General features: G+C 57.6%; 1 protein-coding gene across 3 annotated transcripts in view; it reads left to right on the top strand.

Annotated features, from left to right (window-relative positions):
* The window catches only part of LOC311533092 (mitochondrial peptide methionine sulfoxide reductase-like), a 43294-nt gene extending 38197 nt beyond the window's left edge, over positions 1 to 5097 (top strand). For 2 of the 3 annotated variants that reach the window (XM_084652201.1, XM_084652203.1), the window contains exon 6: positions 3270 to 5097. In XM_084652201.1, coding sequence (XP_084508327.1) covers positions 3270 to 3446 — 177 coding nt within the window. In that variant the 3' untranslated portion in view covers positions 3447 to 5097. The remainder of the gene's footprint in view (positions 1 to 3269) is intronic. The other variant, XM_084652202.1, reaches the window with a different exon arrangement.
* Positions 5098 to 24341: the final 19244 nt, after the last annotated feature.

Here is a 24341-nt window from a genome sequence, read left to right as displayed (position 1 = left end):
TGCTGAGGATTGGGACTCCTGGGTCCTATTCCTGACTCTGTCGCTGCCTGACCTTGGGCAAGTCAGTTTCCCTCTCTGTAAAATGAAACTAACAATCCTTAGCTCCCACCCAGGGATGGCTCAGATGCTGCCCTGATGTGGCCGCTAGAGAGAGAGAGAGAGAATGCTTGGAAGACCTTTTAGTAAAGGCCTTTGAAGTCCTTGGATGAAAGGGGTGCTCAAAGAGCAAATCGTTCATGATGAAGAGCTGCACAGCCAGGACGGTGGCCCTTGCAGGGTTACTGGTTCCATGGAAGCCAGCTGGAATACTGGGGATCTAATGTGGAAACACTCCCCTATGGATCTAGGACACGCTTCTCTCTTAAGGGAAGAATAGTGGTTCTCGTGATCTTTTTTTCCCCCTCCATCCCTTTCCCCACATAAGCCTTTGTTGGAGAACTGAGCTCTTCCCAGTGAGTGTGGGGGGCACTCAGGTTCTTAGAGCAGGGCTTGAACCAAAGGCCTCTGGATTTAAAAACATGAGTCGTTCTTGCCTTCGCTAAAGGCTAGGCCCCTTGTGTCAGAAGGGCAGCTGCAATCGTACACTCATAAACATCTGATGTGGGCCAGCCACTAGAGGGAGACAGAGCCCAACATTAGTGTACGGTGGATTACTAGAGACTGGTGGTATTGCATGTAAACTGTGAAATCCCCAGTCACCCACCATCACACACGGAAAGCGGAGGAGCAGAAATTGTTAAGCATAGCAAGGGTCCAGTCACAGCCTTGGGAGCCCCTGCCCATGGTCACCGAAGCGCAGGCTCTGGAGGAGAAGCCAGGTCCCCAGGCAGTGACGTGGAGGGACAGTTCTGATGTGCGCATTCACCCCTGCAATCGCGGTAAGAGACCTGCCTCCATGAGTGTATCCAACTCTGAGGCTATACCCCTCTCCTGGCTCTCACACAGAGCCGAATGTACAGAGTCGTGCCTACGGCTTACCCAGCAGACCGTGCTGAGTGCTAGGATTTCAGGGGGCGTATCCCAGGGGCCTTAGCGCCTCGGCACCGGGAGCCACTGTAAGAATTAGTTTGTGGTGTGCGAGAACTAGTCCTTCCCCGGGCAGGTGCAGATTCATTTTTAGCCTCCCCCTTTTCAGCAGCGGCATTTCCACCCTGGCGCGCTCCTCGCTTCTGTCCATTCCAAGCCACGCGTCTGCTGGCTGAGCCACTCCTGCTGGCAGGGGCCTGGCTCGTGTGGCGGAGCAGGCATTCGGCAAGGCGCTGTCTGAGACGCAGAGGGATTAGTTCCTGGCAGACTGGAGGGGGTGCCCCAGTGATCCCCTCTCTCGCCTTGTCTAGGTGGCTTTCTCAGCTCAGCGCACCTTGTGTTTTGCAGAGCGTGCATGGAGGGGCCTGGCTTGGTCTGAGCTCAGACCCTGCAGAGGGGGTTGGTGGTGGGGGTGAACTGCTCCCTTCTCACCCCACAGCCTGCCCTGCCCTTCCCCCTCTCTTTCCTTCCCTGCTGAGATCCCATGAGCCCAGCCTCCCCCCTCACACACACACTGGAGTGATGGATCTGCACCAGGGGCTTTGCTCACATAATGCCTCTGTTTGGGGGTGTTAGCCGGGTAGCCGCCAAGCCAGGCTTGCAACCCGTTAGGGAAATGGGTATCTTACAGCCCCCTTGTGGCCAGTCTGGTGTACTGCAACCCCTGCACAGTTCCTATTGGTATCCAGGGTGGTCCTAGCAGGGGCTGGAGGATCCCCTCGGAAACCCGGTTCTTGTCTGTTAGCTTGGCGATGACAGTGGCTGTCTAAGGAAAGAGGGTGCGGGGTGAAGCCCTAGTCCCAAGTTTCTTCTCTGGCAGCCTGGATCGTGCTCATCCGCTCTGGTTCTATTGTTCTGACACATGTTCAGGGTGGGCCCATTGTTGAGGTGTCCGGGCTGGGCCGGCGCTGGGAAGGGTCTGTGTGAGCTCTAGATGGGTAGGGTTTGTGTTGGCTAAAGAGCTAGTTTGACACAAACACCTCTGGTCTCCCAGTGAGACTAGCAGTTGCTGGCAGGTCTCTTCCTCACCAACTCCTTCAAGTTCCTGCTCCTATTTTTAAGGTGGCTTCCTTTTGGGGGACTTGCCTAGCAGTCAGAGCAGGGGACTGGGAGTCAGGACTCCGGGATTCTATTCCCAGCCCTTCAACTGACTTGTCCAAGGCCATATACCAATGTAAACCAGGGTTCACACCTGCTGCCTGCCTCCCAGGGGTGCTGCAGGGTTTAACTGTTGCCCGGGGCTGGAGCTCTTGGGACTTGTTGGCCAAGAGTGTCCCTGAATGGAAGTGAATAGAAAATGCTTACCGCCCCTCCCCCCCCCCAATCAGATTCCCGGCCTACTGCTGTGTATGCCCAGCACCAGTCCCCACGCCCCCTGCCCCTGCTCTGGGAAGTGATCCTGGTGAGCTGCTTTAATTTCTCTCTCCCGCCAGCTGCCCCTGGGTTTTTGGCGCTGGTGTCCCTGCTGTGGTTCTTAGAATCATAGAATATCAGGGTTGGAAGGGACCCCAGAAGGTCATCTAGTCCAACCCCCTGCTCGAAGCAGGACCAATTCCCAGTTAAATCATCCCAGCCAGGGCTTTGTCAAGCCTGACCTTAAAAATCTCTAAGGAAGGAGATTCTACCACCTCTCTAGGTAACGCATTCCAGTGTTTCACCACCCTCTTAGTGAAAAAGTTTTTCCTAATATCCAATCTAAACCTCCCCCACTGCAACTTGAGACCATTACTCCTCGTTCTGTCATCTGCTACCATTGAGAACAGTCTAGAGCCATCCTCTTTGGAACCCCCTCTCAGGTAGTTGAAAGCAGCTATCAAATCCCCCCTCATTCTTCTCTTCTGCAGGCTAAACAATCCCAGCTCCCTCAGCCTCTCCTCATAACTCATGTGTTCCAGTCCCCTAATCATTTTTGTTGCCCTTCGCTGGACTCTCTCCAATTTATCCACATCCTTCTTGAAGTGTGGGGCCCAAAACTGGACACAGTACTCCAGATGAGGCCTCACCAATGTCGAATAGAGGGGAACGATCACGTCCCTCGATCTGCTCGCTATGCCCCAGATTCTTCTCCCCAGATCACATCACAGCCTCTGCCCCGAGGTCCTATACTGGAGCAGTGGGGAAGCGTGTAAGCTTCCCCCCCAATGCCTGTCAACCTGGAGGCTTGGCTCCAGCTGGTGATGCCGCTTGCTCCCTTTCCAGGTGCACTAAGCTTGACATCCTTTCCTCCTGTCTCCTCTCCTTAGGAGCTGGCTAAACGGCAGCTGGGGCCCATCACCACTGAAATCCAGGCGGCCGGGGAGTTCTATCACGCAGAGGATTACCACCAGCAGTACCTGCACAAGACCCCCAAGGGATACTGCGGCCAAAAGGGGACCGGCGTGGCCTGTCCCATCTGCCCCGCAGCTGAACAAGAGTCATGAAGGGAGTATGTCTGGCAGCCATGGCGATCAACACCCGCCAGCAGTTGCCATGGGAACGGAAGCAGCCTCACACCTCATTTTACATGACTATTGGGAGTGCAGGTGGCTTTTCTTTTCCCAGCCACCTCTGGACCCAGCTGGACAGCCTGATTCACAGATGTGATGGGTTCTGCACTGGGCCAACTGCCCCTTGATTCCCTTCCTGCCCTGCGTTAATGGGCAGTTGCCATAGCGCTGGGGATGTCCAAGGGTTTGCTCTGGGTCTGATCCCTGGCAAGGCACCAGGGTTCAGAGATCACCCCTCGGTCCTGGGAGCTTTGCCGTTGCCTCCAGGCTTGGGGGGGGTTTAGCCCTGATCTCGTTGGCCCTGATTGAAGAGGAAGCCTCCCGGAGCTGATCCCACACAATCACCAGCTACTGCTGGCTCCTCGTCCTGATCTGCTCGCACCTATGCCCCCCTTCCCTCCAGAGCATCCTCTGGGGTCACCTCGATTCACTGGGAGGCTGGAGCATAGGAGAGGGGGTAACTTGCTTGCTAACCGCCTGGAGAATTTCCTCGCTCCGTTGCCACGGCCACCGCAGCATCTGTCAGACATGGGCCAGCGGAACTGGCCAGGGGATGGGGCAACCTCAATGCCACAACACAAGGCAAGGCCAAGAGTTTTCAGCCTCCTTTGCTGCTGGATTTGGGAGGGCCTGGACAGAGGTGCCCAGCAAACGTGCTGCTCTCTCCACCTGGCTTTGCTAGACAACCCTGGGAAGGCTGCAGCCCTCCCCTGCTGCCAGCTGGAGCCTCACCCCTCACGTTTGGGGAGGAGACACCTCTCATAGGCTGCTGTTTGCTTGGCTGCAGAGGGCACCCTGTCCTTTACTCTCTGCTCTCCCACTGCCTGGTGAGGGCAGGAGCACTGAGGAGTCACTTGCTCCAAGCCCCCGCTGGCCAAAGGAGAGTGATGCTAGCCCAAGGCTTTCCCGCACTCCTTCCTGGGGCTGCACTAACTCATATGGTCCTAGGGGTCCCACCCCTGCTTTGGGATTCCCAGCCAATGGCAGCACCCCCCAGCCACTTAATTCACTTACAGTTCCCCAGGAACCTGCCGTTCCCCCACCCGTGTACATGTCTATTGCTTCCTCAGGGCCTGCTGGTGCCCTCTGAAGAGTTTGCTCCTGCCCCTCACTGCAGTGATCTCCAGCACGGCCTTGCCCTCTAGCTGAGCAGGAGATCATCTTCTTTCCTATTTCTACCTGGCCCTGTGTCCTCCCTGGTCTTTCTAACCCAGCCAGCTCCCTCTGACAAGCTCCCCTGAGCTCCCATCACATGCTGCCCTGCCCACTGCATGTGCCCAAACCCACCACCCGGAAGGCAGATAGCTAGGCACAGATGGGGCTGAGCCCAGCTCCCCTTAAAGGGCCAGCCCCGCAATCTGCCCCCCGTGACAGCAGTAGCCACCACCCAGTCTGGTCAGTTCTTGGGCACAGAGTCTGGCACTGCACCAGCAGGGAGACCACGGGGCAGAGAGGTGGCGTTTAAATTGATGCTCACACGGGTGGGGCTGGCCTTGTTCTTAATTGGCCCGTGCCATTTTGATCCTCTGAAATGATCCAGCGTCTCCTGGGCTGCGCTGAATAAATGAAAGGATTGATTTATTGATGGCAGGGGCTCGTGTTGTGTCTGGGCTGATGTATGTGGTCGTGTCTCTGTGCTGATGCAGCTCCTAGCCTGTGTCGGGGCATGATGTGGGGAGGGGGGACGTGATGTAAGAGGGGCTCAAGGTAAAAGGGGGAGTGCATAGTGACCTCCAGAAGCCAAAGGCGCTGGCTTGCTCACAGCTCCTGTACCTGGTGTTGCAGTTACAAGCCGTTGCCCGTTCGGCACATGAGTGTAAAGTGCCCATGGCTTTCGTGCTTGGGTAGAGAAATGGGGAGTTAACTGGGCTTCAGATGTAACAAATCCTTGATAGCTCTTGATATCTGCACCCTTAGCCACTAGCAATTTCCCAGTAGGGTTCCTCCTGCCCTGAGAGCACGGACTCCTGCCACTAGAGCCAGAGGTGATCCCCGTTAGCAGTACAGCGGTGAGCTGGAGCTGGTTCACACTGGTTCGCGCGAACCAGCTGTTAAATTTTGAAGCCGTTTTAGAACCGGTTGTTAACCCGCTTCCCTGCAGGGGGCGCTGAGGCTTTGCTGGGCTCTGGCTGGGAAGTGATGTAATTCCTCCTCTGGCCACTGGGGGCGCTGCGCTGCGGGAGCCACGTGGGCTGCTGCCTGGCCCTGGGCACGAGCCCTGGTGCTGCTGCTGCTCCCCGGCCCTGAGGCTCCCGCTGCTGCTGGGTGGGTCCCCGGCTGCTCTGCTGGGCCTGGGCTGCGTCCTGCTGCTCGGGCTGCTCCCCATGAGCACCCACCACCCTGCCTCCAGCCACCCCCTGCCCGCAGCCACCCCTGCACCCGCTGCCAGCCCCTGCCGCACCCCCTGCCTCCAGCCACCCCCTTCTTCCAGCCATCCCTGCAGCCACCCCCTGCACCCCCTGCCAGCAGCCACCCCCTGCCTCCAGCCACCCCTGCACCCGCAGCCAGCCCCTGCCACACCCCCTGCCTCCAGCCAGCCTCTGCCTGCAGCCACCCCCTGCCTGCAGCCACCCCCTGCACCCGCTGCCAGCCCCTGCCGCACCCCCTGCCTCCAGCCACCCCTGCAGCCACCCCCTGCACCCCCTGCCAGCAGCCACCCCCTGCCTCCAGCCACCCCTGCACCCGCAGCCAGCCCCTGCCACACCCCCTGCCTCCAGCCAGCCTCTGCCTGCAGCCACCCCTGCACCCCCTGCCTGCAGCCACCCCCTGCACCCGCAGCCAGCCCCTGCCACACCCCCTGCCTCCAGCCAGCCTCTGCCTGCAGCCACCCCTGCACCCCCTGCCTGCAGCCACCCCCTGCACCCGCAGCCAGCCCCTGCCGCACCTCCTGCCTGGAGCCAGCCCCTGCCTCCAGCCATCCCCTGCCCTGGTCTGCCTCCAGCCACCCCCGCACCCCCTGCCTGCAGCCAGCCCCTGCCGCACCCTCTGCCTGCAGCCACCCCCGCACCCTCTGCCTGCAGCCACCCCCTGCACCCCCTGCCCGCAGCCAGCCCCTGCCTCCAGCCACCCCCTGCACCCGCAGCCAGCCCCTGCTGCACCCCCTGCCTGCAGCCAGCCCCTGCCTCCAGCCACCCCCGCACCGCCTGCCCGCAGCCAGCCCCTGCCTCCAGCCACCCCTGCACCCACAGCCAGCCCCTGCCGCACCCCCTGCCTCCAGCCACCCCCTTCTTCCAGCCACCCCTGCAGCCACCCCCTGCACCCCCTGCCAGCAGCCACCCCTGCACCTGCAGCCAGCCCCTGCCGCACCCCCTGCCTCCAGCCACCCCCTTCTTCCAGCCACCCCTGCAGCCACCCCCTGCACCCCCTGCCAGCAGCCACCCCTGCACCCGCAGCCAGCCCCTGCCGCACCCCCTGCCTCCAGCCACCCCCTTCTTCCAGCCGCCCCTACAGCCACCCCCTGCCAGCAGCCACCCCCTGCCTCCAGCCACCCCTGCACCCGCAGCCAGCCCCTGCCGCACCCCCTGCCTCCAGCCACCCTCTGCCTGCAGCCACCCCCTGCACCCGCAGCCAGCCCCTGCCGCACCCTCTGCCTGCAGCCAGCCCCTGTCTCCAGCCCCTGCCGCACCCCCTGTCCTGCTCGCAGCCAGCCCCTGCTGCACGCACCCCCTGCCCTGTCCACAGCCAGCCCTGTACCCTCCTGCCCTGCCTGCAGCCAGCCCCTACCTCCAGTCAGCCCCTGTCCTGCCTCTAGCCAGCCCTGCACCCTCCTGTCTCCAGCCAGCTCCACACCCCCTGCCCTGCCTGCAGCCAGCCCTGCACCGCCTGCCTCCAGCTAGCCCTGCCCCATGCCCCTGTCTGCAGCTGGCCCCATGTCCACTGGTGCCCTGCAGTTCCTAGGGCAGTAACCCTGCACACCTGCTTCAATGAGGGGGGCAGGGAGCAGCTGGGACCCACACATGTGCACAACCTAGGGTGACCAGACAGCAAGTGTGAAAAATCGGGACGGGGGTGGGGGGTAATAGGAGCCTATATAAGAAAAAGACCCCAAAACCAGGACTGTCCCTATAAAATCAGGACATCTGGTCCCCCTAGCACACCCCCGGGGAGTGGCGGGGCCCCACACATGTGAAACGGAGCTCGTTTCTAGCTCAGGCCCATCTTTTTAAAAAAGAACTTTAGGCAGGGTTAACACAAACCTGTATTTTCCCGGATAGGTCAGGCTTTTTGGTTCTTAAATCGCCGTCCGGGAGAAATTTTTAAATTTTAAAAATTCCTCCCGGGAAAATACGGATGTATGGTAACCCTGTTGGTACAAAAAATACATACTGGGGCACATCCCTTACATCAGAACTTTTCATAGGGAACCGGTTGTTAAGATTTTGGCAGCTCATCACTGGCAGTATAGAATCTATGATGCCCTGTGGGAAGTTCTGATTCTGTCCAGCAGAGGGCACTACTCCCCAGTACAGTCCCTGCACAGTAACCGCGCCTCTGCGGCTCTTCCTGTCAGCAGCCAGGAGCTGTGATTCTTGGCCGGGAGGCCGAACTGGTGTGTGGGAGGAGGAAAAGAGCCATAAACCTGACCACCCACCAAAGCTCCCTCCAAAGTCTGGCGGAGCCTGTCTGCCCTGAGTCTCCGTGGAAGTTACCTTGGCTGGGGCCCAGCAAAGGGGACTCACCCTGGCTTACGTTTCATCCCCGGAGGGCACTTAGTAAATTACAGCCGTCCAGCCCCACTGCAGTGCAGCTGCCCCTAGACTTTGAGCCCCAGTTTCCAGGAGAATGGGGGACTTACAGGCCAACCCCCTCCCCCAAAACTATGCCAGAGGCCAGCCTCTTTCCTCAGCACCTCAGCGTCGATCTCATCCTCTTTGCCTGCCCCTGTATCTTCCCCTCTGCTTGAGGCCAGCTTTCCAGGCCCCATCTGTGACCGTGCAGCAGAAATCCCAAGGTCATGTCTGCACAGGAGTGTCATACGGCTCCAGTCTCATGTGCAAAGGTTGCTAATGGGGATAGTGGGTGGGGAGAGAAGTAGGGGTGAAGATGGATTATTTGGAGAGGGAGGAATGTGGCCACGGCAGGTTTTAAAATCAAGCCTGTCCCTCTTGAATCGGGGCAACTGATTGAACCGTTCATTGCCCTGGAATTCGCCTTGTTCATCTGGGCTCCGGTGTTGGGTCCCCCGTGGCGGTGATGTCGGCACACTAGCCACTGGGCTCAATGCAGCAACGGCTAGCAAGTCACGCAACTCATCCGACCCTCCTAAGCATTTGTAGGTGATGGGATTTATTGAAGGGCTTTCAAAATAAAACATGGGTGTTTTCAGAGATTTCGCCCTGCCCGTGAATCATGCTGTGGAGGTGGCAAAATGGCTAAGAGCCAGGGGCTTTTAATAGAGGCCTCTTAGCTGAATTCTGATAAGCATGGGAGTGGGTTTTGCTTTGATTTGGGGCGGGGGTGGGAGATAGGCCCAGAAGCCGCTGGCTCAGAACTCATCTGCGTGAAAGCTTGCCGTGTGCCTGGCTTCGACCGGGAAGGTGCCCCTGGAATCCTTGAGCAGCGGGCCCGAGAATCCAGGCCTAGGTTTTATGTCTGCCATAAAAATGATAACTACTCACATTGTTCGGCCGTGTATCTGGAGGGAGGGGTTTCCCTCTTCCATCTACAACTGGCTTTAATGCGGGGCACAATCGCAGCCAGATTTCTGTGCCCATCTCAACTACTCTCTGTTTCTAAAAGCTCTGCTAGTCCCCCTGGCCCCCAAGAGCTCTTAATGCTTCTATTTTGTAGGCCGGGAGGACAGGTATCTCTGGCCCTGTAGCCTCCAAAGGGTTAATCAGGTTATTTATCTTTCAGCAGGTGCAGCAGTCCCCGTGGAGTAGACGCTCAGGCTGTGTGGGCTGGTTTGCATCCGTGCTGGTGCATGTCACAGCTGTGGCTATGAGTCACAGGGTGGGTCGCCAGTGCAGGGAGTTGGGTGGGTTTCAGCCTGGCTTCCCACCACCAGTGGTCTCCTCTCGAGAGCCTCCTGCACAATGGAGTGTTTCTGCTCCCCAAGGGCTCTGGGCACCAAGGGCAGGGTTGGAGCAGGGCAGCAGGGTGGTGTGTTGGCTCTGCCGGAGGACAGAGGCTTGCACAGCACTTGCCTGTGTGCTTTCCCTAGCTCTAGCAGCTGCTGCGCTACAGGACAATACCTAGCTCATCTAGAGCGGCTCTCAAAGTACTTTGCAGATGGAGAAACTGAGGCACAGGGAGGGAAGTGACTTACCTAAGCTTAGCCCGCAGCAGAGCTAGGAGCAGAACCCAGGTCTCCTGAGTGCCAGTCCAGCGCTTTACCCACTAGCCAGGGGTTCTCAAGCTTTTTGTGTCTGACACACATATCCCTGCTATACAAACCCCACAGCCCACCTGTGCCACAATAGCTGGTTTTCTGCATATCAAAGCCAGAGCTGGCGTTAGTGGGTAGCAAGCCAGACCAGTGTCTGGGCCCTGCAAAGCTAAATTGCTCAGGCTTCAGCTTCAGCCCCAGGTGGCGGGGCTCGGGGCACCGGGCTACAGCCCCATGCGGCGGGGCTTCAGCTTTCTACCCTGGGCCCCAGCAAGTCTAACGCCGGCCCTGCTTGGTGGCCCCCCCAAGAGGTGCCAGACCCCTAGTTGAGAACCATTGCACTAGGCCACGCAGCCGCCTGTAGCTCCTTCTATGGCATCTTTGCTTTCCCTCTGGGGCACAATCAGAGTCTACAGACCCTATTATGCTAAGTGTCATCCGGGTTACTTACCTTCATGTTCTCTTTGGCTCTGTCACCGCCAACCAGGGACCAGGGCAAGGGCTGAGGATCCCATGCAGGCAGGACCGGCTTTAGACACCAGCAACCAAAGCTTGGGGCTGCACAATTCCAGGGGCGGCATTCTGGGTGGTTGTTTTTTTTGTTTGTGTTTTTTTTTTTGCACTTGCCTTCTGCTGGTCTGTGTGCCCTAGTCCCCGTGGACGTCACTAGGTTGGCCATCCTCTGCATCTCAGTTCCCCATCTGTAAAATGGGCCTAATAATTCCCCCTCCCACCTTCGTTGTCTGCCTCGGTGGTTTAGAGGCTAGCTCTTTGGGGCGGGGACTGTCTCTGACTATGTGTCTGCGTATCACCTAGCACAGCGGGACCCTGACCTCAGCTCAGTCTCTCACTGCTACCGTAATACACATAATTACAGGGGGAGGGATAGCTCAGTGGTTTGAGCATTGGCCTGCTAAACCCAGGGTTGTGAGTTCAATCCTTGAGGGGGCCATTTAGGGACCTGGGGAAAAAGTTGGGGATTAGTCCTGCTTTGAGCAGGGGTGAGACTAGATGACCTCCTGAGGTCCCTTCCAACCCTGATATTCTATCATAATAATAGGTATAGTAAAAACTGCCACAGCTAATCTTAGCTGTTGATTTTACTTTCTCCTTCCACATGCCCTGCCCCATCCCCACCCGCCACCCTACCTGCGTGACTATCTGAGCTTAAGTATTTCCAGGGTGTCCATCCAAAACAGACTGTGTGTGGGAAAAGATATATGTGAACCAATACTGCTGAACCCCATGTCTGAGGGGGTATAGCTCCCCATAGTAATACATTGCATTGGGAGCTGTCCATTTCTGATTGGTTTCCATCATTATTCCCGTTTTACGGGGTGGGGAACTGAGGCACGGAGAGAGAATGTGACTTGCCTGGGGTCACGCCGCAATGTGGTGGCGACTAGAACCCAGGCGTCCTGACTCCCAGCTCGATGCTCAATTTAGGACGGGGACCAAGTAGCACTGAAGAGAAGCCATTTAGAAAGGGGACACTGGGGCTGAATGTCCAGACTGAGTGGGACCAAAGGTGCAGTCTTTCAGCAGCCATGCTGTGGCTTGGGACGCTGAAGAATGGATTGGCCAAAGCACTGGAGAATACGCCATCCTGACCTAACTATACCGGCATAGACTAGGGCCTCAGGGGCCTGTAATTTCCATCATATGATTGGAGCGTGGCTTAGTAGGAGCTTCATGTCCCTCTCTAATGGCTAGTCACCTAAGAGGATAAGAGCCTACTGCAGTGAGCGGCTAGTAGAATTTCTCCCTCAGCTCCAGCACCAGAGGCTTAAGCTGTCAGAGATAAAGATCCCAGACTCTGTTCCTGCCTGAGGAGCCATGGGGCGGAGGCGGGGAGGGTATTGCCCTTAGAGATGGGAAAGCCCCTGGGAGGGTGTTTCCCAGGACTTTAGTTTAAGTCTGATGAGGACCATTGTCGCATTTAACCAGTGAACCAAACGCCACCTCCACTGAAGTCAGCGAACTTACAGCAGGAGTGAACTTGGCATGTGGGCTTCTCCTCGTGTCCACAGCAGCGTGGGCTTCTCTGTCCGTGCCCAGCTGACCCCTGCTCCCTGCTTTCATGTCCTTGGGGCTGGCCCACCCCCCACCCAGCTGTCTGGCACATGCAAACATGGTGCCATTCGAGCCTGTGTTATGACTCCCGGCCAGCTCCCTTGGGGCCACTGCCTGCCTCTTGGAACAGGTGGGAGTGCTGGCTGCCCCAAGGATGGCTGCTGCCTGACCCACCCCTCCAGTCCTCGAGGGAGCAGGGAAGGGGTGGCCATCGGCTCATCAGACATCCAACTGCCTGCTGCATCCGGCAGCACCTGCCCCATGTGCCACAGTGTCCCTGAGCCCGGGAGGCGGGACGTGGTGCTCACATTGCCGGGGAGCTGGGGCCTTTCCCTGCACTTGCTGGAGTTCAGCTCTTTCTGCTCTAGCCCCCTTGCCACTCCCCTCCCCGCCCCAGCCCGACTGCCACCCTTGGGTGCTGAAGGGCCCGAGGGGCTCTGCCGTCAGTGCACTCAAAGGCAGCTCTCGATTTCTTCCCTCGTCCCCACCTGCAGTTGCTCAATTCCTGCTGTGAAGCTTGTTAGCTGGGCGGTGAGGCCCCGGCCTCGATCGCAGCGTCACTTCATTTCCCTGCTCTGGGCCAGGCCTTGTAAATAAGCTGGGCCTCTCCAGCCCCCCCACCCCACCCCATCCCCTCCACACACTGGCTTAGCCCCCCTGCTGATGGCCCCTTATGGCTGGATCTCAAAGCACTTACAAAGGAAGTGAAGGACTGGCTCATCCCCACTTGCCAGGAAACCGAAGCACGCAGCCCAGAGGGGGCTGGCCTGGGGTCGCACCAGGAGTTGGTGGCAGAGCAGACCCCAGGGCTCCTGTGCTCTGGCCACTGACCGACGCTTCTCTGGCACCAATGTCAGCGAGCGGGACCCTGGGTAGCCCCCGGTCCTGAACCCTTGGGGGAAATGGAGTTTGGGCGCGTAGGGGAGCAGGGCGGGATGGGTGTCTGGTAGGAGGCCAGTGACGGATGCAGATTAAGCACTAGTGCAGGGGTTCTCAAACTAGGGGTTGTGACCCCTCAGGGGGTCACAAGGTTATTACATGGGGAGTCACGAGCTGGCAGCCTCCACCCCAAACCCTGCTTCATTCCAGCATTTATAATAGTGTTAAATATATAAAAAAAAGTACATTTAATTTATAAGCAGGGTCGCACTCAGGGGCTTGCTGTGTGAAAGGGGTCACTAGTACAAAAGTTTGAGACCCACTGCACTAGTGAGACAGTCCCTAATCACAAAACCCCCTTTTCCCTGGCCTCCCATCTCCCCGATACCCCAAATCGTACCAAACCCTCCAGCCCTATTTTACAGGCCATCCGAACACCCGGCTGGGAGAGCGCACCTGGCCCCTGTTACCCTACGCAGCTGAGCATCTCCAAGCCTTTACTGTCTTCCTCACCCCAGCCTTCCCTCTGTAAGCTGGCTCCTAACTTCTAGTAAAAGCCACACGCAGGGAGGCTGTGGCCGAGCAGAGAACTGAACCCAGGCCTCCTGCGTTGTGCCCTCGCCACTGGGCCACCCTTGCTTTATGGCTTATGGGCACAGCTGCCCATCCCCAATCTGCCCTGTCAGTGCGGCGGGTGTCTGGCACCAGTCGAGTCCCTTCAGAATCTGGAAAGGGTCGTTTAAAAAAGACTCCATGGTGGCTTTGGCTTCCAAATTTGTCCATTTTCCCCATTGGGGTCTCTCTCCTCTTGTGTCTCTGCACCTGCCACCAGTTCAGAACAATTGCTGACGGGCATCCTTTCAATTAAAGACGAAAAGAGCACTTGCCCGCCCCAGGAAAACAGCCTCTCAATTGAGGTTAGAAGCTAAAACGCCCCATGATGGTTGGAAACTCCAGGTGATTCACAACAGGAAGTGTGTGTGTGAGAGAGACAGGTGCACGAGAGATGGGAGGAGGGTGAGTCAGAGCCTGCGGCGAGGAGGAGCAATGGGAAGATCTGCTGGCATGTCACTCTCTCAAGGGGTGGGTAGAGCCCCTGGGCTGTTTCACTGTGTGTAGGGAGGGGCCGCGCTGATCTGGCTCCAAGCTTTCCCCTGAGGACAGCTGAGGCGCTAACAGTGGGTGGCTGCCTGGAGAGACAGTGTAGCCTAGTGGAAGGGGTGCAGGCCTGAGAGTCAGGAGGCCTGGGTTCTGTTCTCTGACCTTAGAAAACATCACCTCCTCCCTCTGTCTGGTCCATAGATTCAAAGACTAGAAGGGACCAGCCAGCCTTACACAGGCCAGAGAATGACCCCAAAATCATTTCTAGCACAGCTAAACCTCCAATCTTGATTGTAAAAGGAGAATTCACCACGACCCGCAGTCAGTTGTTCCAGTGGTGACTTACCCCGCGCTGTTAAAATGTACACCTTATTTCACCCTCTGCCTGTCTTCTTGGTGGCGTGTGAGCTCTTTGGGGCAGGGAGCATGTGTCTGTACAGCACCTAGCACAATGGGTTGGAAGCTCTGGGTGTTGCCAGATTAATGAGGGAGGGTCCAATGAGGCCAGCATTGGAACTGAGTCTGGAGGGGCCCCTCACCCACTTCGATTCAGGGTGTGGTTGTGTCTCTCCCAGGAAAGCCTCAGGAAGCTGATGGACCCAGCCCTCCCAGCCCAGCCGCTGAGATGCAAGGGCAACGGGGATTTTGGCTGCATGGGAGGTGGAGATGGAGCTAGTTTCTGAACCTGGCTTACAAGGAAGCTCCTTAGAAAACTGCCAGTCCATCCTCCCGCCATAGCTGTAGTGTTTGATTGTAGCCTTCTAGGATGGCAAGGCAGCTGTGGCTGGCTCATTGACCTGGCCTGTCTTCCCACACCTGGCCGCCCCCAAAGGCCAGCTGACCCAGGCGCTGACCCAGGCTGGAGGAATGGCCCCCACCATGTCAGCCCTGGCTGTGCTGCGGGGGGGGCGCTCTTTGACACGGTGACCATATCCCAGCCATCGAAGGCACCTCTGGAGCTGCCTCGGGCCGGGCAAGTTGAGGCAGGTGTTGGGTCTGCAGGTAGACCCGGGGCTCCCGCTCGTGCTGCAGCCAGAATTTCACGGTTTAAACTCTTGCTGTAATCTGAGTCTGCAGCGGGCACTCCAATCCCTTTGGGGGTTGCGGGGGTGCGGGGGGGGCAGTAATGTTTAAAGCCCTGGAGGAAGATGATAGACCCATAGCAGTGGCCAGGCGTGGCAGGTGCGGCTCGATCTCTACCAACGTGGCTCGGTCCTTCTGAGTCGTAGGCCTCCCAGTGCAGCTTGACCAGCATGCAGCAGGCACTTCTGGGCCAGTCCCAGGCGTACCCCTTGGGCTGAGCACCCTAGACCCCCTGCTTTCTAGTGCCAGGCTCTCGGAGTCCTCCGCCAATGCCCCTTGGCCCCGCTCGGGGAAGTGGGCACCAAGGCCAGGCCTTTCTCAGCATACGCCATCCCTGGGCTGTGTATCTGTCGCTCATGTCTCTCTCGCTGCAGCTGGCGTTGCACATTGGGGCTGGGGGGGGCCGGGGGGAGGGTGTTAATGAGGGAACAACAGGAAGCTTCAGTCTTTTATTAGCTGCTGCGCTTTGCAGCTGGAGGTGAGTAATCTGATCTCTGCGGCGTCCTGTTTGCTCCTCTGAGCCCCGTTCCTCCACTCCCACTCACCTGCCGCTGGACCAGCCGCGACCCACACCCTCCCCTCCCGCCCACGCACGCCCTTCCCCTCCCCGGCCCGCCACGGCCCCCCACGTGCCCTCTCACAGCTGCCGCAGTTACCAGGAAAGCAGCTGCCGGGGCTCCGGCGAGCGCTGGGCTAGCGGGAGCACCTCGCTGACGCCCACTCACGTCCTGTGCGGAGCCGGCACAGCGGCCCGGCCCCCCCCCCGCCCCTTCCTGATGCGCTTCTTGTTTCCGGGCGCCCTGCCCTCGAGCCGGTGCAATTCCGACGCGAGCGCAGAGGCCCACCTTGGCGCGCGCGTGGTCTGAGCGAAGCGGCCAGGGCCTTCCTCCCCCGTGGGGCTTGGCCAGTCGACGCCCAGGCCCAAGACCGTGTGTGACGCTGCCCCTTTCAGTTGGCGTGCAGGGCAGGGCAGACCCAAAGGGGATTCCTAGCCGGAGCACGGAGTTTGTTCTCCTCGAGGCTCAAGGCCAGGCCTGTCAGGGCTTTTCCCCGGCTTGTGACCGCCTGGGGACCCGGAGGGGAGGGGGCTGGGGGAGGCTCAGATCAGTTGCTGGAGGACGGGCGTTCACGTCGCAGAGTCCACCGCCGATGGGTGCTCGTCGGCGCCCTGCCATTAGCATAGAGGTCAAGGAACGAGTGTGGGCAATGGGGGACTGCACGCCCCGCTGCCCCCCACTTTGGGCAGCACAGCTGCCGATTGCTGGATTCTCGGAGCAGCGGCCAGGGTTCTGCTCAGTGTCCCCCCCTCGTGCCCTCATTGTTCTCCTCTGACCTCCCCTCCCCACAGGTGCTGGAACTAGGGGTGCGGCAACCCCTGGCTTGAAGTGGTTTCCATCATCTCCAGGGTTTACACTTTGGCTCAGTGGCTCTCAGCCCCCGCACTGTACAGATTGTTCCAGCAGCCCTGTCGCGGCCTGGTTTTTGCATTCTTTGCCCCAGTAATTCTCTGATCCCAGTTCTTTTGCAGCATTCCCCCTCCTTACGTTTTTGTGGCGGGGTGACTATGTGGGGTCCTTTTGCGCAGCGTCCCTTTGCGAGGCCACAGACTGGCCTCTCCCCTCCTGGTCACCCGGGGAGGCACAGTGATAGGGTCCAGGTGAGGGAAGCTTCTCCCCGGGGCCACACCTGTTATGGGGGGAGTGACCCTCACTCTCCAGTGTCAGCTCTGCCCCTTTGCACCAGCACAGGGTTAATTAGGGTACATTTTAAAAAGAAAAAGTTCAGCTGTGTGGCAGGGGGAGTTTGATCATTAGTGGCAGAGCAAAATGCTCTACAGAAGAGGCTTTGTGGGCCTCCCCTCCTGTGCTTCACTGGTACTAACACAGTCATCCTCCCAGCACCCACCTAGGGCAGATAACTGTCACCTCCAGATGGGGAAACTGAGGCACAGAGTGGTGACAAGACTCCCCCAGGATTGCAAGGTGAGTCACGCACAGGACACAAATCTCTTGACTGGCAGCCCTCTGGTTTGACCAGTAGGCCATGCTTCCGTGGGAAAACGTACCCACCTGTGAGAGGAGAGATGGGCAAGGCACCTGCCTACAGCATGGAGCAAAGGGAGAACTGTGCTGCCATGCTCCATGCCCCATGCACTTCCTGCCTGAATTTCCCTTTGTCTCCCCTTCCCAGGCAGAGGGGGGCTGCCCATGGAGAGGTGGCTGGGTTCTCCTCCAATGCAAACACTGCTGCTGCAGGCTGCCTGGCACCAGCGCTCAGCGGGGCAAGGAGCAGTGGGAACTGCAGCCGTGCCCTGGTGTCGAGGGTCTTCCAGGCCAGCCTTGTTCCCAGCTACCCCCTGTCGGGAGAGGTTAGAAGATGAGGCTGGGGCCAGTTCACTGTGCATAGGTCACCACATAAGGCAACCTGTGCCCTATGACTCTCTGGAACCAAGAGGGCATGTGCGGCTGTTGCAGCTGGAACAAGGCACTGGTGAGGAGCAGGGCCGTATTCTCCCCAGCTGTGATGCCATCGGCTTACCCCTGGTGATTTCAGCTGCTCTCAGCCCCTTCCTAGCCCTCCTCCAGCGTTGCAGCGTATTGCATCACCACCAACCCCCCAGCCCTGTGCGTGGAGAAACCTGAGGAGACAGACAGCGCTCGCTCACAGGCGCTCTGCTCCCCAGCTGTGCGGGGATCCAATCTGATAAAGGAACCCAGAAGCTGCCGGGCGGGTGCCGAGAAGATGCTGCTGGGGCCTGTCTCCAAAGAGGAGCTGCCACGTTGCAGTAAGCGTGGGCAATGCCAGGGCAAGCTGCTTCCGGGCTGCCCTGGCAAGTGCCTCAAAAGGATCATTGTTACAGGAGCTCTGTCACACTGGGGCCCATTTGCTCCCTGGCCTCTCTGTATTATTATTTCTATTCCAGTGGTGCTGAGAGATCAGGGCCCCAGTGCCCGAGGGGCTGCACAGACATGCAGTGAGAGCCAGCCCCTGCCCCAAAGAGCTTCCGTGGGACAGGAAGTGAGTTGCCCAAAGCCCCTGGTGGAGCTGGGAATAAAACCTTGGTCTCCTGGTGCCCAGCCCACTGCCCCCTCCACTAGATCACCCTGCATGCTAAAGTAACTAACCGGGGGGCCCATTAATGCCACGTTTTTTTCTTTTTTTAAATGTTCACACCTTTCTACTCGGAAGACGCTGTCCGGAGTCCGCCCAGTTCATTGAATCCTGAGGCCACCAAGCTGCCAGCAGAGAGTTGTTCCCCCAGCGTGAGCTGGGTGTGGATAGGTGGCTCCATATTCCACTAGCAACTGCCGAGGAGCCTGATTCCCTAGGATTCCCCCCTCCCCTCCGGTCACTGTGGGCCAAATCCTTACCTTGGTGCTGTGGCAGGCTGGTGCCTGGCTGGCGCTGCCCTTGCCTGGCAGGAGTGTGAATCCCAGGCATGGCCATGCCAGTGATCCTCTGGCCACCCAGGCCCTCCCAGCTCCCCAGGCACAGAGCCCATCCCTCCCACTAGCTGGGCTCTGGGAGGTGACATCTGCCCCTCAGGCCTGGGGAGGGGCTCTGGCTCCCTCCCAGCTGCCAGTCCTAGGGGAACCTTCATGGGGCACATGCCCAAACAGCACAATCCTGACTGACAGCTCCAGACTGGAGTCAAAGAACCAACCCTCTCCAGGAAAAGCGGGCGGAGCCCTCCCCCACAAATGACTCACTGAAAGCATCACACGCCCGCATGCCTGCAGTGCAAACCAGCCTTGCAGCTGGCTCACCCCATTGGGTGGAGATTGCTGTTGGCTTCAGGGCAGTCAGCCATACACCTGTGTGACACAGAGCAGAATCTGGCCCTGTACATTGGAAATGAAGGGTTAAAGGACTCAAACCTAGTTATGTGACTCTGGGGGTTCACAAAGCCACCAAGGATCCAGATAACCCTGTCTACACTGGGAGATGACCCACGGTAGCCAATAGGCATTGATTCCTGGAATTGAAAATGGTTTGGCCACCACGGTTGACAGAGGCTACGTTTCAGTTTTAAAAGTGATCCTGGAGTGTGCTGGTGCAGCCAGAACCCTCGCGTCTTAGGGTCTGTCTACACTGCAGTCCGGGGTGCGATTGCTGCAGGCGCAGACAAACCCGAACTAGTTTGAACCCAGCTGACGGGGTACCAATAGCAGTGACTCTGGGGCAGCCCAAGCTGCAGCGTGGACTAGCATCCCAGTAAGTGCCCCGGCTCTCGGGTGGGCTTGCACGCAGGTAGCCAGCTCCCTCACTGCCTTTTGCAATAGTAAGGCTGTTAACCCCAGTGCTAATTTCCCCTTTGAGTAACGTATCTTCCGCCCACCCAAAATTCCTGCTAAAACTTCAGTTGGCGGCAGTCTTCTTTGCCTCCTGCCCCAAGTGGTTGGGTAAATCCAGGACTGCTGGCCCCAAGCATTCAAAAGTAATGAGTCAGGCTGCAAAAGAAAAAGAAAAAAGAGCTTGGCTTAGAAATCATGCCAGTGTAATAGACTAATAAATGTCATAATTTATTGGCCTTGTGGGGGTTTCCTGTTGGTAGAGAAAAGCTTGAAAACAGAAAGCTAGAAGCCTCTGGTTTTTGACTGGAAGCTGGGAGTCTCACATAATCATGTGACTCCAGGAGCTGGGTCTTGAAGAGAAACTCCAAGTAGTATGAGACTTGCAATACAATTGCAAGAGCTGGATGATGGGGTGGCCCCCCCCCCCACACACACGGCCTGAGCAGGTTAAAAAGGGCCAATTAACCTGGTAGGCTGCCCCTGGGGGAGAGCCAGGGTCTGATTAAGTCTAATTGATGATGAAGCAGCTGGGCAAGGGCAGGCTGGGGTTTGTATCAAGCCAGGAAGTTGAGAGGAGAAGGAGGAGGGTAGAGGGAGGGGCTCTCCCGACACTCCCTAGAGACACAGGGAGTTGGCTAGGGACAAGGTAGAGTCCTAGGGGAAGTAAGTCCTAGGATCTGGCCCTGGACTAGAGACTAGTGAGAAGCTGAGATGGGTGAAGTAGCCCCTGGGAGCAGAGGAAGCTTAGGCTGGTAAATCCAGAGATGAGCCATGAGAGGGAGAAGTGAGGTAGGAAGGTGCCCAGGAAAACAGCTGCCAGACCGAGAGAGCGCGAATCCCAAGACCCAGCTGCAAGGAGGTGCCTCAGCGGCTAGAGCACCCAGTTACAAGCTGGCCATGCTGTGACGTGTCTCTGTGCACCATGGGCTGCTGTCACCTTCCTCAGCACCGTGCCATCTAGCATCCGGCTGGGGCATTGTCCTCTCCTGACTTTCAACTTCTGAATCGCTGACGCCACTTCTGGCATCAGCATGTGCTTTGCTCAGAGGTCTCCTGCCCCAATGCCATGTAACCAGATGGGGCGTAGGGTGCTCCAGGCACCGAAACCTGCATGTGGGCTCATCTTTGGAAGGCATCATGCAAAGCTATGAGTCTCCACGCTCCAACCTGGCTGGGTTGCTGCACTTTCAAATACCCATGAATGGAAAGGACATGGGGAGATGAAGATGGGACGAATGGCCACAGCAGAACTACCATCACGCTGCACGTCATCAGCGATGCCTCTTCAATCTTTCAGCTCAGGATGGGTTAAGGGGCTTACAGGAAGGGGGCTGGATGGACGGCAGCCCTGTCTGCATGCCCCTCCATTTCTACATGGCAGCTTTGATTCCAGATGGGTTGTTTGGTGAGTAGAGACAGACACGCCATTTAGCTCGGGTCAGGGACTTGCCCAAAAATGTCTGGCTGCTTCTCTGGATGCCTTGGGTCTGTCTGTCTGGGTTTGGAGAGAAGGTTTGGTTTGATACCACTTTCCTCCAAAGCAGTTCACACTTGTGCCACCAAATCAGTGAATCCCAGGTGTATTTTGCATACCCCTGACCGACAGAGTTGTGCCAACAACACTCTCAGTGTAGACACAGCTGTGACAGACGGGCAATTTCCTGCAATATCTTTGGGAGATCTCACTCTATTCAGTTGATCTACCATTGGGGGTCAGGGGTCGTATATAATTCCATGGCGGGAGGGTTACCACAGCCCCCCATGAACTAAGAAGGAGGGGGATTAGGCAAATTCACTCAAGTTGTAACCGCTCCAGAGAGGTACCACCACCTGGACAGGCTGCATGTACTGATTCAAACTGGATTCTACAGATACCAATACACAAAGAAGGGACTTCTGGATAAATGCCTCCTTTCTGATCCAGCAACCAGACAGGACCTTCTGTCCAAGAGGGGCCCAAATCCTCCCTGGGAAGGGTTGGAAGGACTTGGGCCTAATGGGGTCCCATAAGACTGGCAGGTGACATCTGGTGCGCGTGTAGGAACTTCTCTTGGTTTTAATATGTTTTCTCGGTCATGCTTTCACCTTAAGAACAAATGTGCTTGCTTAGAAAGGGCTGTGTGGGAACTTGTGACTGCTGGCAACTACAGCTGTGCGTGGCCTTCGGAGAGAACGCAAAGTGCGGGTGCTGGCTTGTCTTGGCAGTCCGTCTCGCTGGGGATGTCACAGTGTAGGCAGGGGTCAGTGCAGCCTGGAAAAAACCCGGTCAGGAGGGAGAGAGACATGGGTCTCCACCCAAGAGAGGTGACGGCTGAGGAGCTGAGGGCCTAGAGGGGGTGCCCTTGAAGGGGGACCACGGACCAGGAATACGGGTGCAGTCACCCTGAACTGTACACTGTTGCATCTATCTATGCCGCTGCAAGCTCTGTAGTGTAGACGTAGCTTCTGCTACCTTCCAAGTCAGGCTAAGGCACACGAGTGGGGGACACTTGCCCTGTTGCTGTTTGTGTGCTGTCCCTACGCTCAAGGAACCTCAGATGCCAAGTTTGACAATCCTGCCTTCCCCCCCCCCACCCCCATCAAATTCCCTGAACATGTCACACCAGCAGCGAGCGCCTGTGAAGGTAGGAAATGCATCTTTGCTGCACAGCGCGGGCCCTGGGAGGCCCACTGTCAAACATAAAAACAAGCAATCAGGAAGAAAAAGAAGCACCCAAAACAGCCTCTTATCATGCCACCAGCAGACGGGGAGAACTTGGCACCGCTCGCCTTTCAGGCCGCGCAGCCCTGATAAAGTCTTGGGTAATTATAATCAGAAGAGAAAAGTGCCGAGGTAGAAATAATGAGATAATGCCAAAGGCTGCAGGAGGCCCCTGCGCTTCGCAGGGCGACGCTGGTGTAATCCCCACAGCCACAGCGAAAGAGGGAGCAGACGGATGCTGCGTGGAGGATGGGGCAGTTTTTACATTTTTCTCTCCAGAAATCCTGTCTTAGAACCAGCCACGCACACCTCTGCTCGGTCCCCGCCCCGTTGAGTCAGGGGGGTGAAAAATCCACACCCGAGGGCCTAGCGAGGCCGAGCTAACCCAGGGTGTAGATGCAGCTAGGTCAATGGAAGAATGTGTCTGGTGACCTAGTTACCGTCACGCGAGGAGGAGGAGTTCCTCCAGCGACGTCTGGCGGCGTAGGTTGTGTCTACACTACCGTGTTACCCCGGCAGAGCCATGGTGCTGGAGTTGTACCGCAGTAGGCCCCATAGTGTAGACAAGCCCAGAGAAGGATGCAAAATCTAGAGGCCCTCATTCTCCATTCTTCTGCCTCGCGTGGTCATTGACACTGGGGCAAAGAGGGTCAGTCACAAGCCAGAGCGGCCGTGATTTGCACACACTTCACATTCACGCTGTGCTGGGATTGCACGGGGGCAGGGCAACGGGCGATCTGGGGTAACTATTTGTACCTTTCCCTAGAAGGCAGGTGGGGCTAGCTAATTAAATCATGCTCTTCAGGGCAGGTGCCATCTTTTTTGTCCTGTGTCTGCACAGCACCTTGCACATAAGGTGCAGGGCCATCGCTGGGCTCCTAGGTGCTGGGCGAATACACATAATAAATAAGATCAGTGATGATAAGGTGCTTTGAGATCCTCAGGTGCAGGATGCTGTCAGAGGCCAGAGCACTCACCTTTGGTCCATCCAGAATGGCTTGTGCATCTTTCTCTTACCCATTTCCCTCAGTCCCAACTCTGAGGCATCAGAAGTTCTGGGGGAAGCTAATGCAACAGAGAGTTGATGGAGCAAGTCCCAGGCCGCAGCCCCCTGGGAAAACTGGAGTCAGCATGTGTATTGTGGGCATCGCGTGTTTTCTTTGGACTTGACGAAAGGCAGGTCTCCACCTGGGCCTGTGTGGCTGGTGTCCCATACCTGCCATCGGGCATATTCACTGTGATCCCTAGGGGGCAGCACCCCTGCTCCTCTGCTGGGCTCGGAGTTAACAGGGGCAGGCCCTGGAGGATCCTGGGTCAGGACACCAGGTCTGGTTTCCCCTCCCTCCTTCTAATCCCTTGACCCTGCTGCATTAGCCTTCCAGCACCTTCGTTCTTTTTGCTCAGGGCCCCAGTTAACGAAGGGGACGCTGATTTGAGGCCCTCGCCAGCGCAAACACTGGCTCGACCTCTAAAAAAGCAGGTGGGGTGCACCAGAAGTCAAGTGACGAGGGGGATGAAATCTGCCGCCGCTCTCCTCACAAGATTTGCCTTTAAAAGGCTAAGAGTCCTGCTCCCTTGAGCAGAAGCCCCCCACCCTCCTCCGGCCAGCACTAGGTGTGTGCGTGCAGGCAGGTTTGTGTGTGTCTGTGTGTCTCTTGCCATTACTTGCAGCAGCCGTGGCTTGGACGAGGGGGCAGCAGAGGTCTGGTTAAAGTGGAACGGGCAGGTTTCCAAGCGGCTTTGCAGTTAAGATTCCACTGAACACTCCGGTTACTGTAAGAGAATTCAATAACCCTGGAGCACGGGGCGGCTGGTTTTTCGGGATCGGTGACGGTTGAGGTGGCGCTGCGTGTTTCTGACCAGGGTTATACGAGGAACGGTCATAAACAGCCAGCCGGGGGGGAAATTCACCCCAGGGCTGAGGGCCAGCTCAAGGACTAGGCATTCCTTAGGCCGTCAGTGGGCCTCAATCCGTGTTGTGGATCCCAGCCCAGAGGTGAATGTGGCTGGAGAACGAGGTGGTGGACGCTTGTATGGCTGTTCCCTCGCCATACCTGTCCTGGGAGTAAATTCAGGACATTGCTCCTTAGGGTTGCTGATCCAGCACCTTACACTAATGCTAAATTCACTGCCTGTGGAAGGGAAGTTGGCTGGTCCAGTGGTGAGAGCATTGGCTTGGGCTGGGGGAGACCTGGCTTCTATTCCTGCTCTGCTTCAAACATCGTGTGTGACCATGGGCACATCCCTTAGCCTCTTCAGGCCTCAGTTTCCCCTCCAACGTGGGGATAGTAGTACATCCTGCCTTCATGGGGATAAAGATGTTAGAGTGGGAGGGGCTCCACTATTACCTGCCGGGGGCCCGGGGTGCA

This window comes from Lepidochelys olivacea (assembly GCF_965140295.1).
Source record: "Lepidochelys olivacea isolate rLepOli2 genome assembly, chromosome: 19".
Lineage (NCBI taxonomy): Eukaryota > Metazoa > Chordata > Testudines > Cheloniidae > Lepidochelys > Lepidochelys olivacea.
Note: the sequence above shows the minus strand (reverse complement) of the source record. Positions and strands in the feature narration are given on the sequence as shown.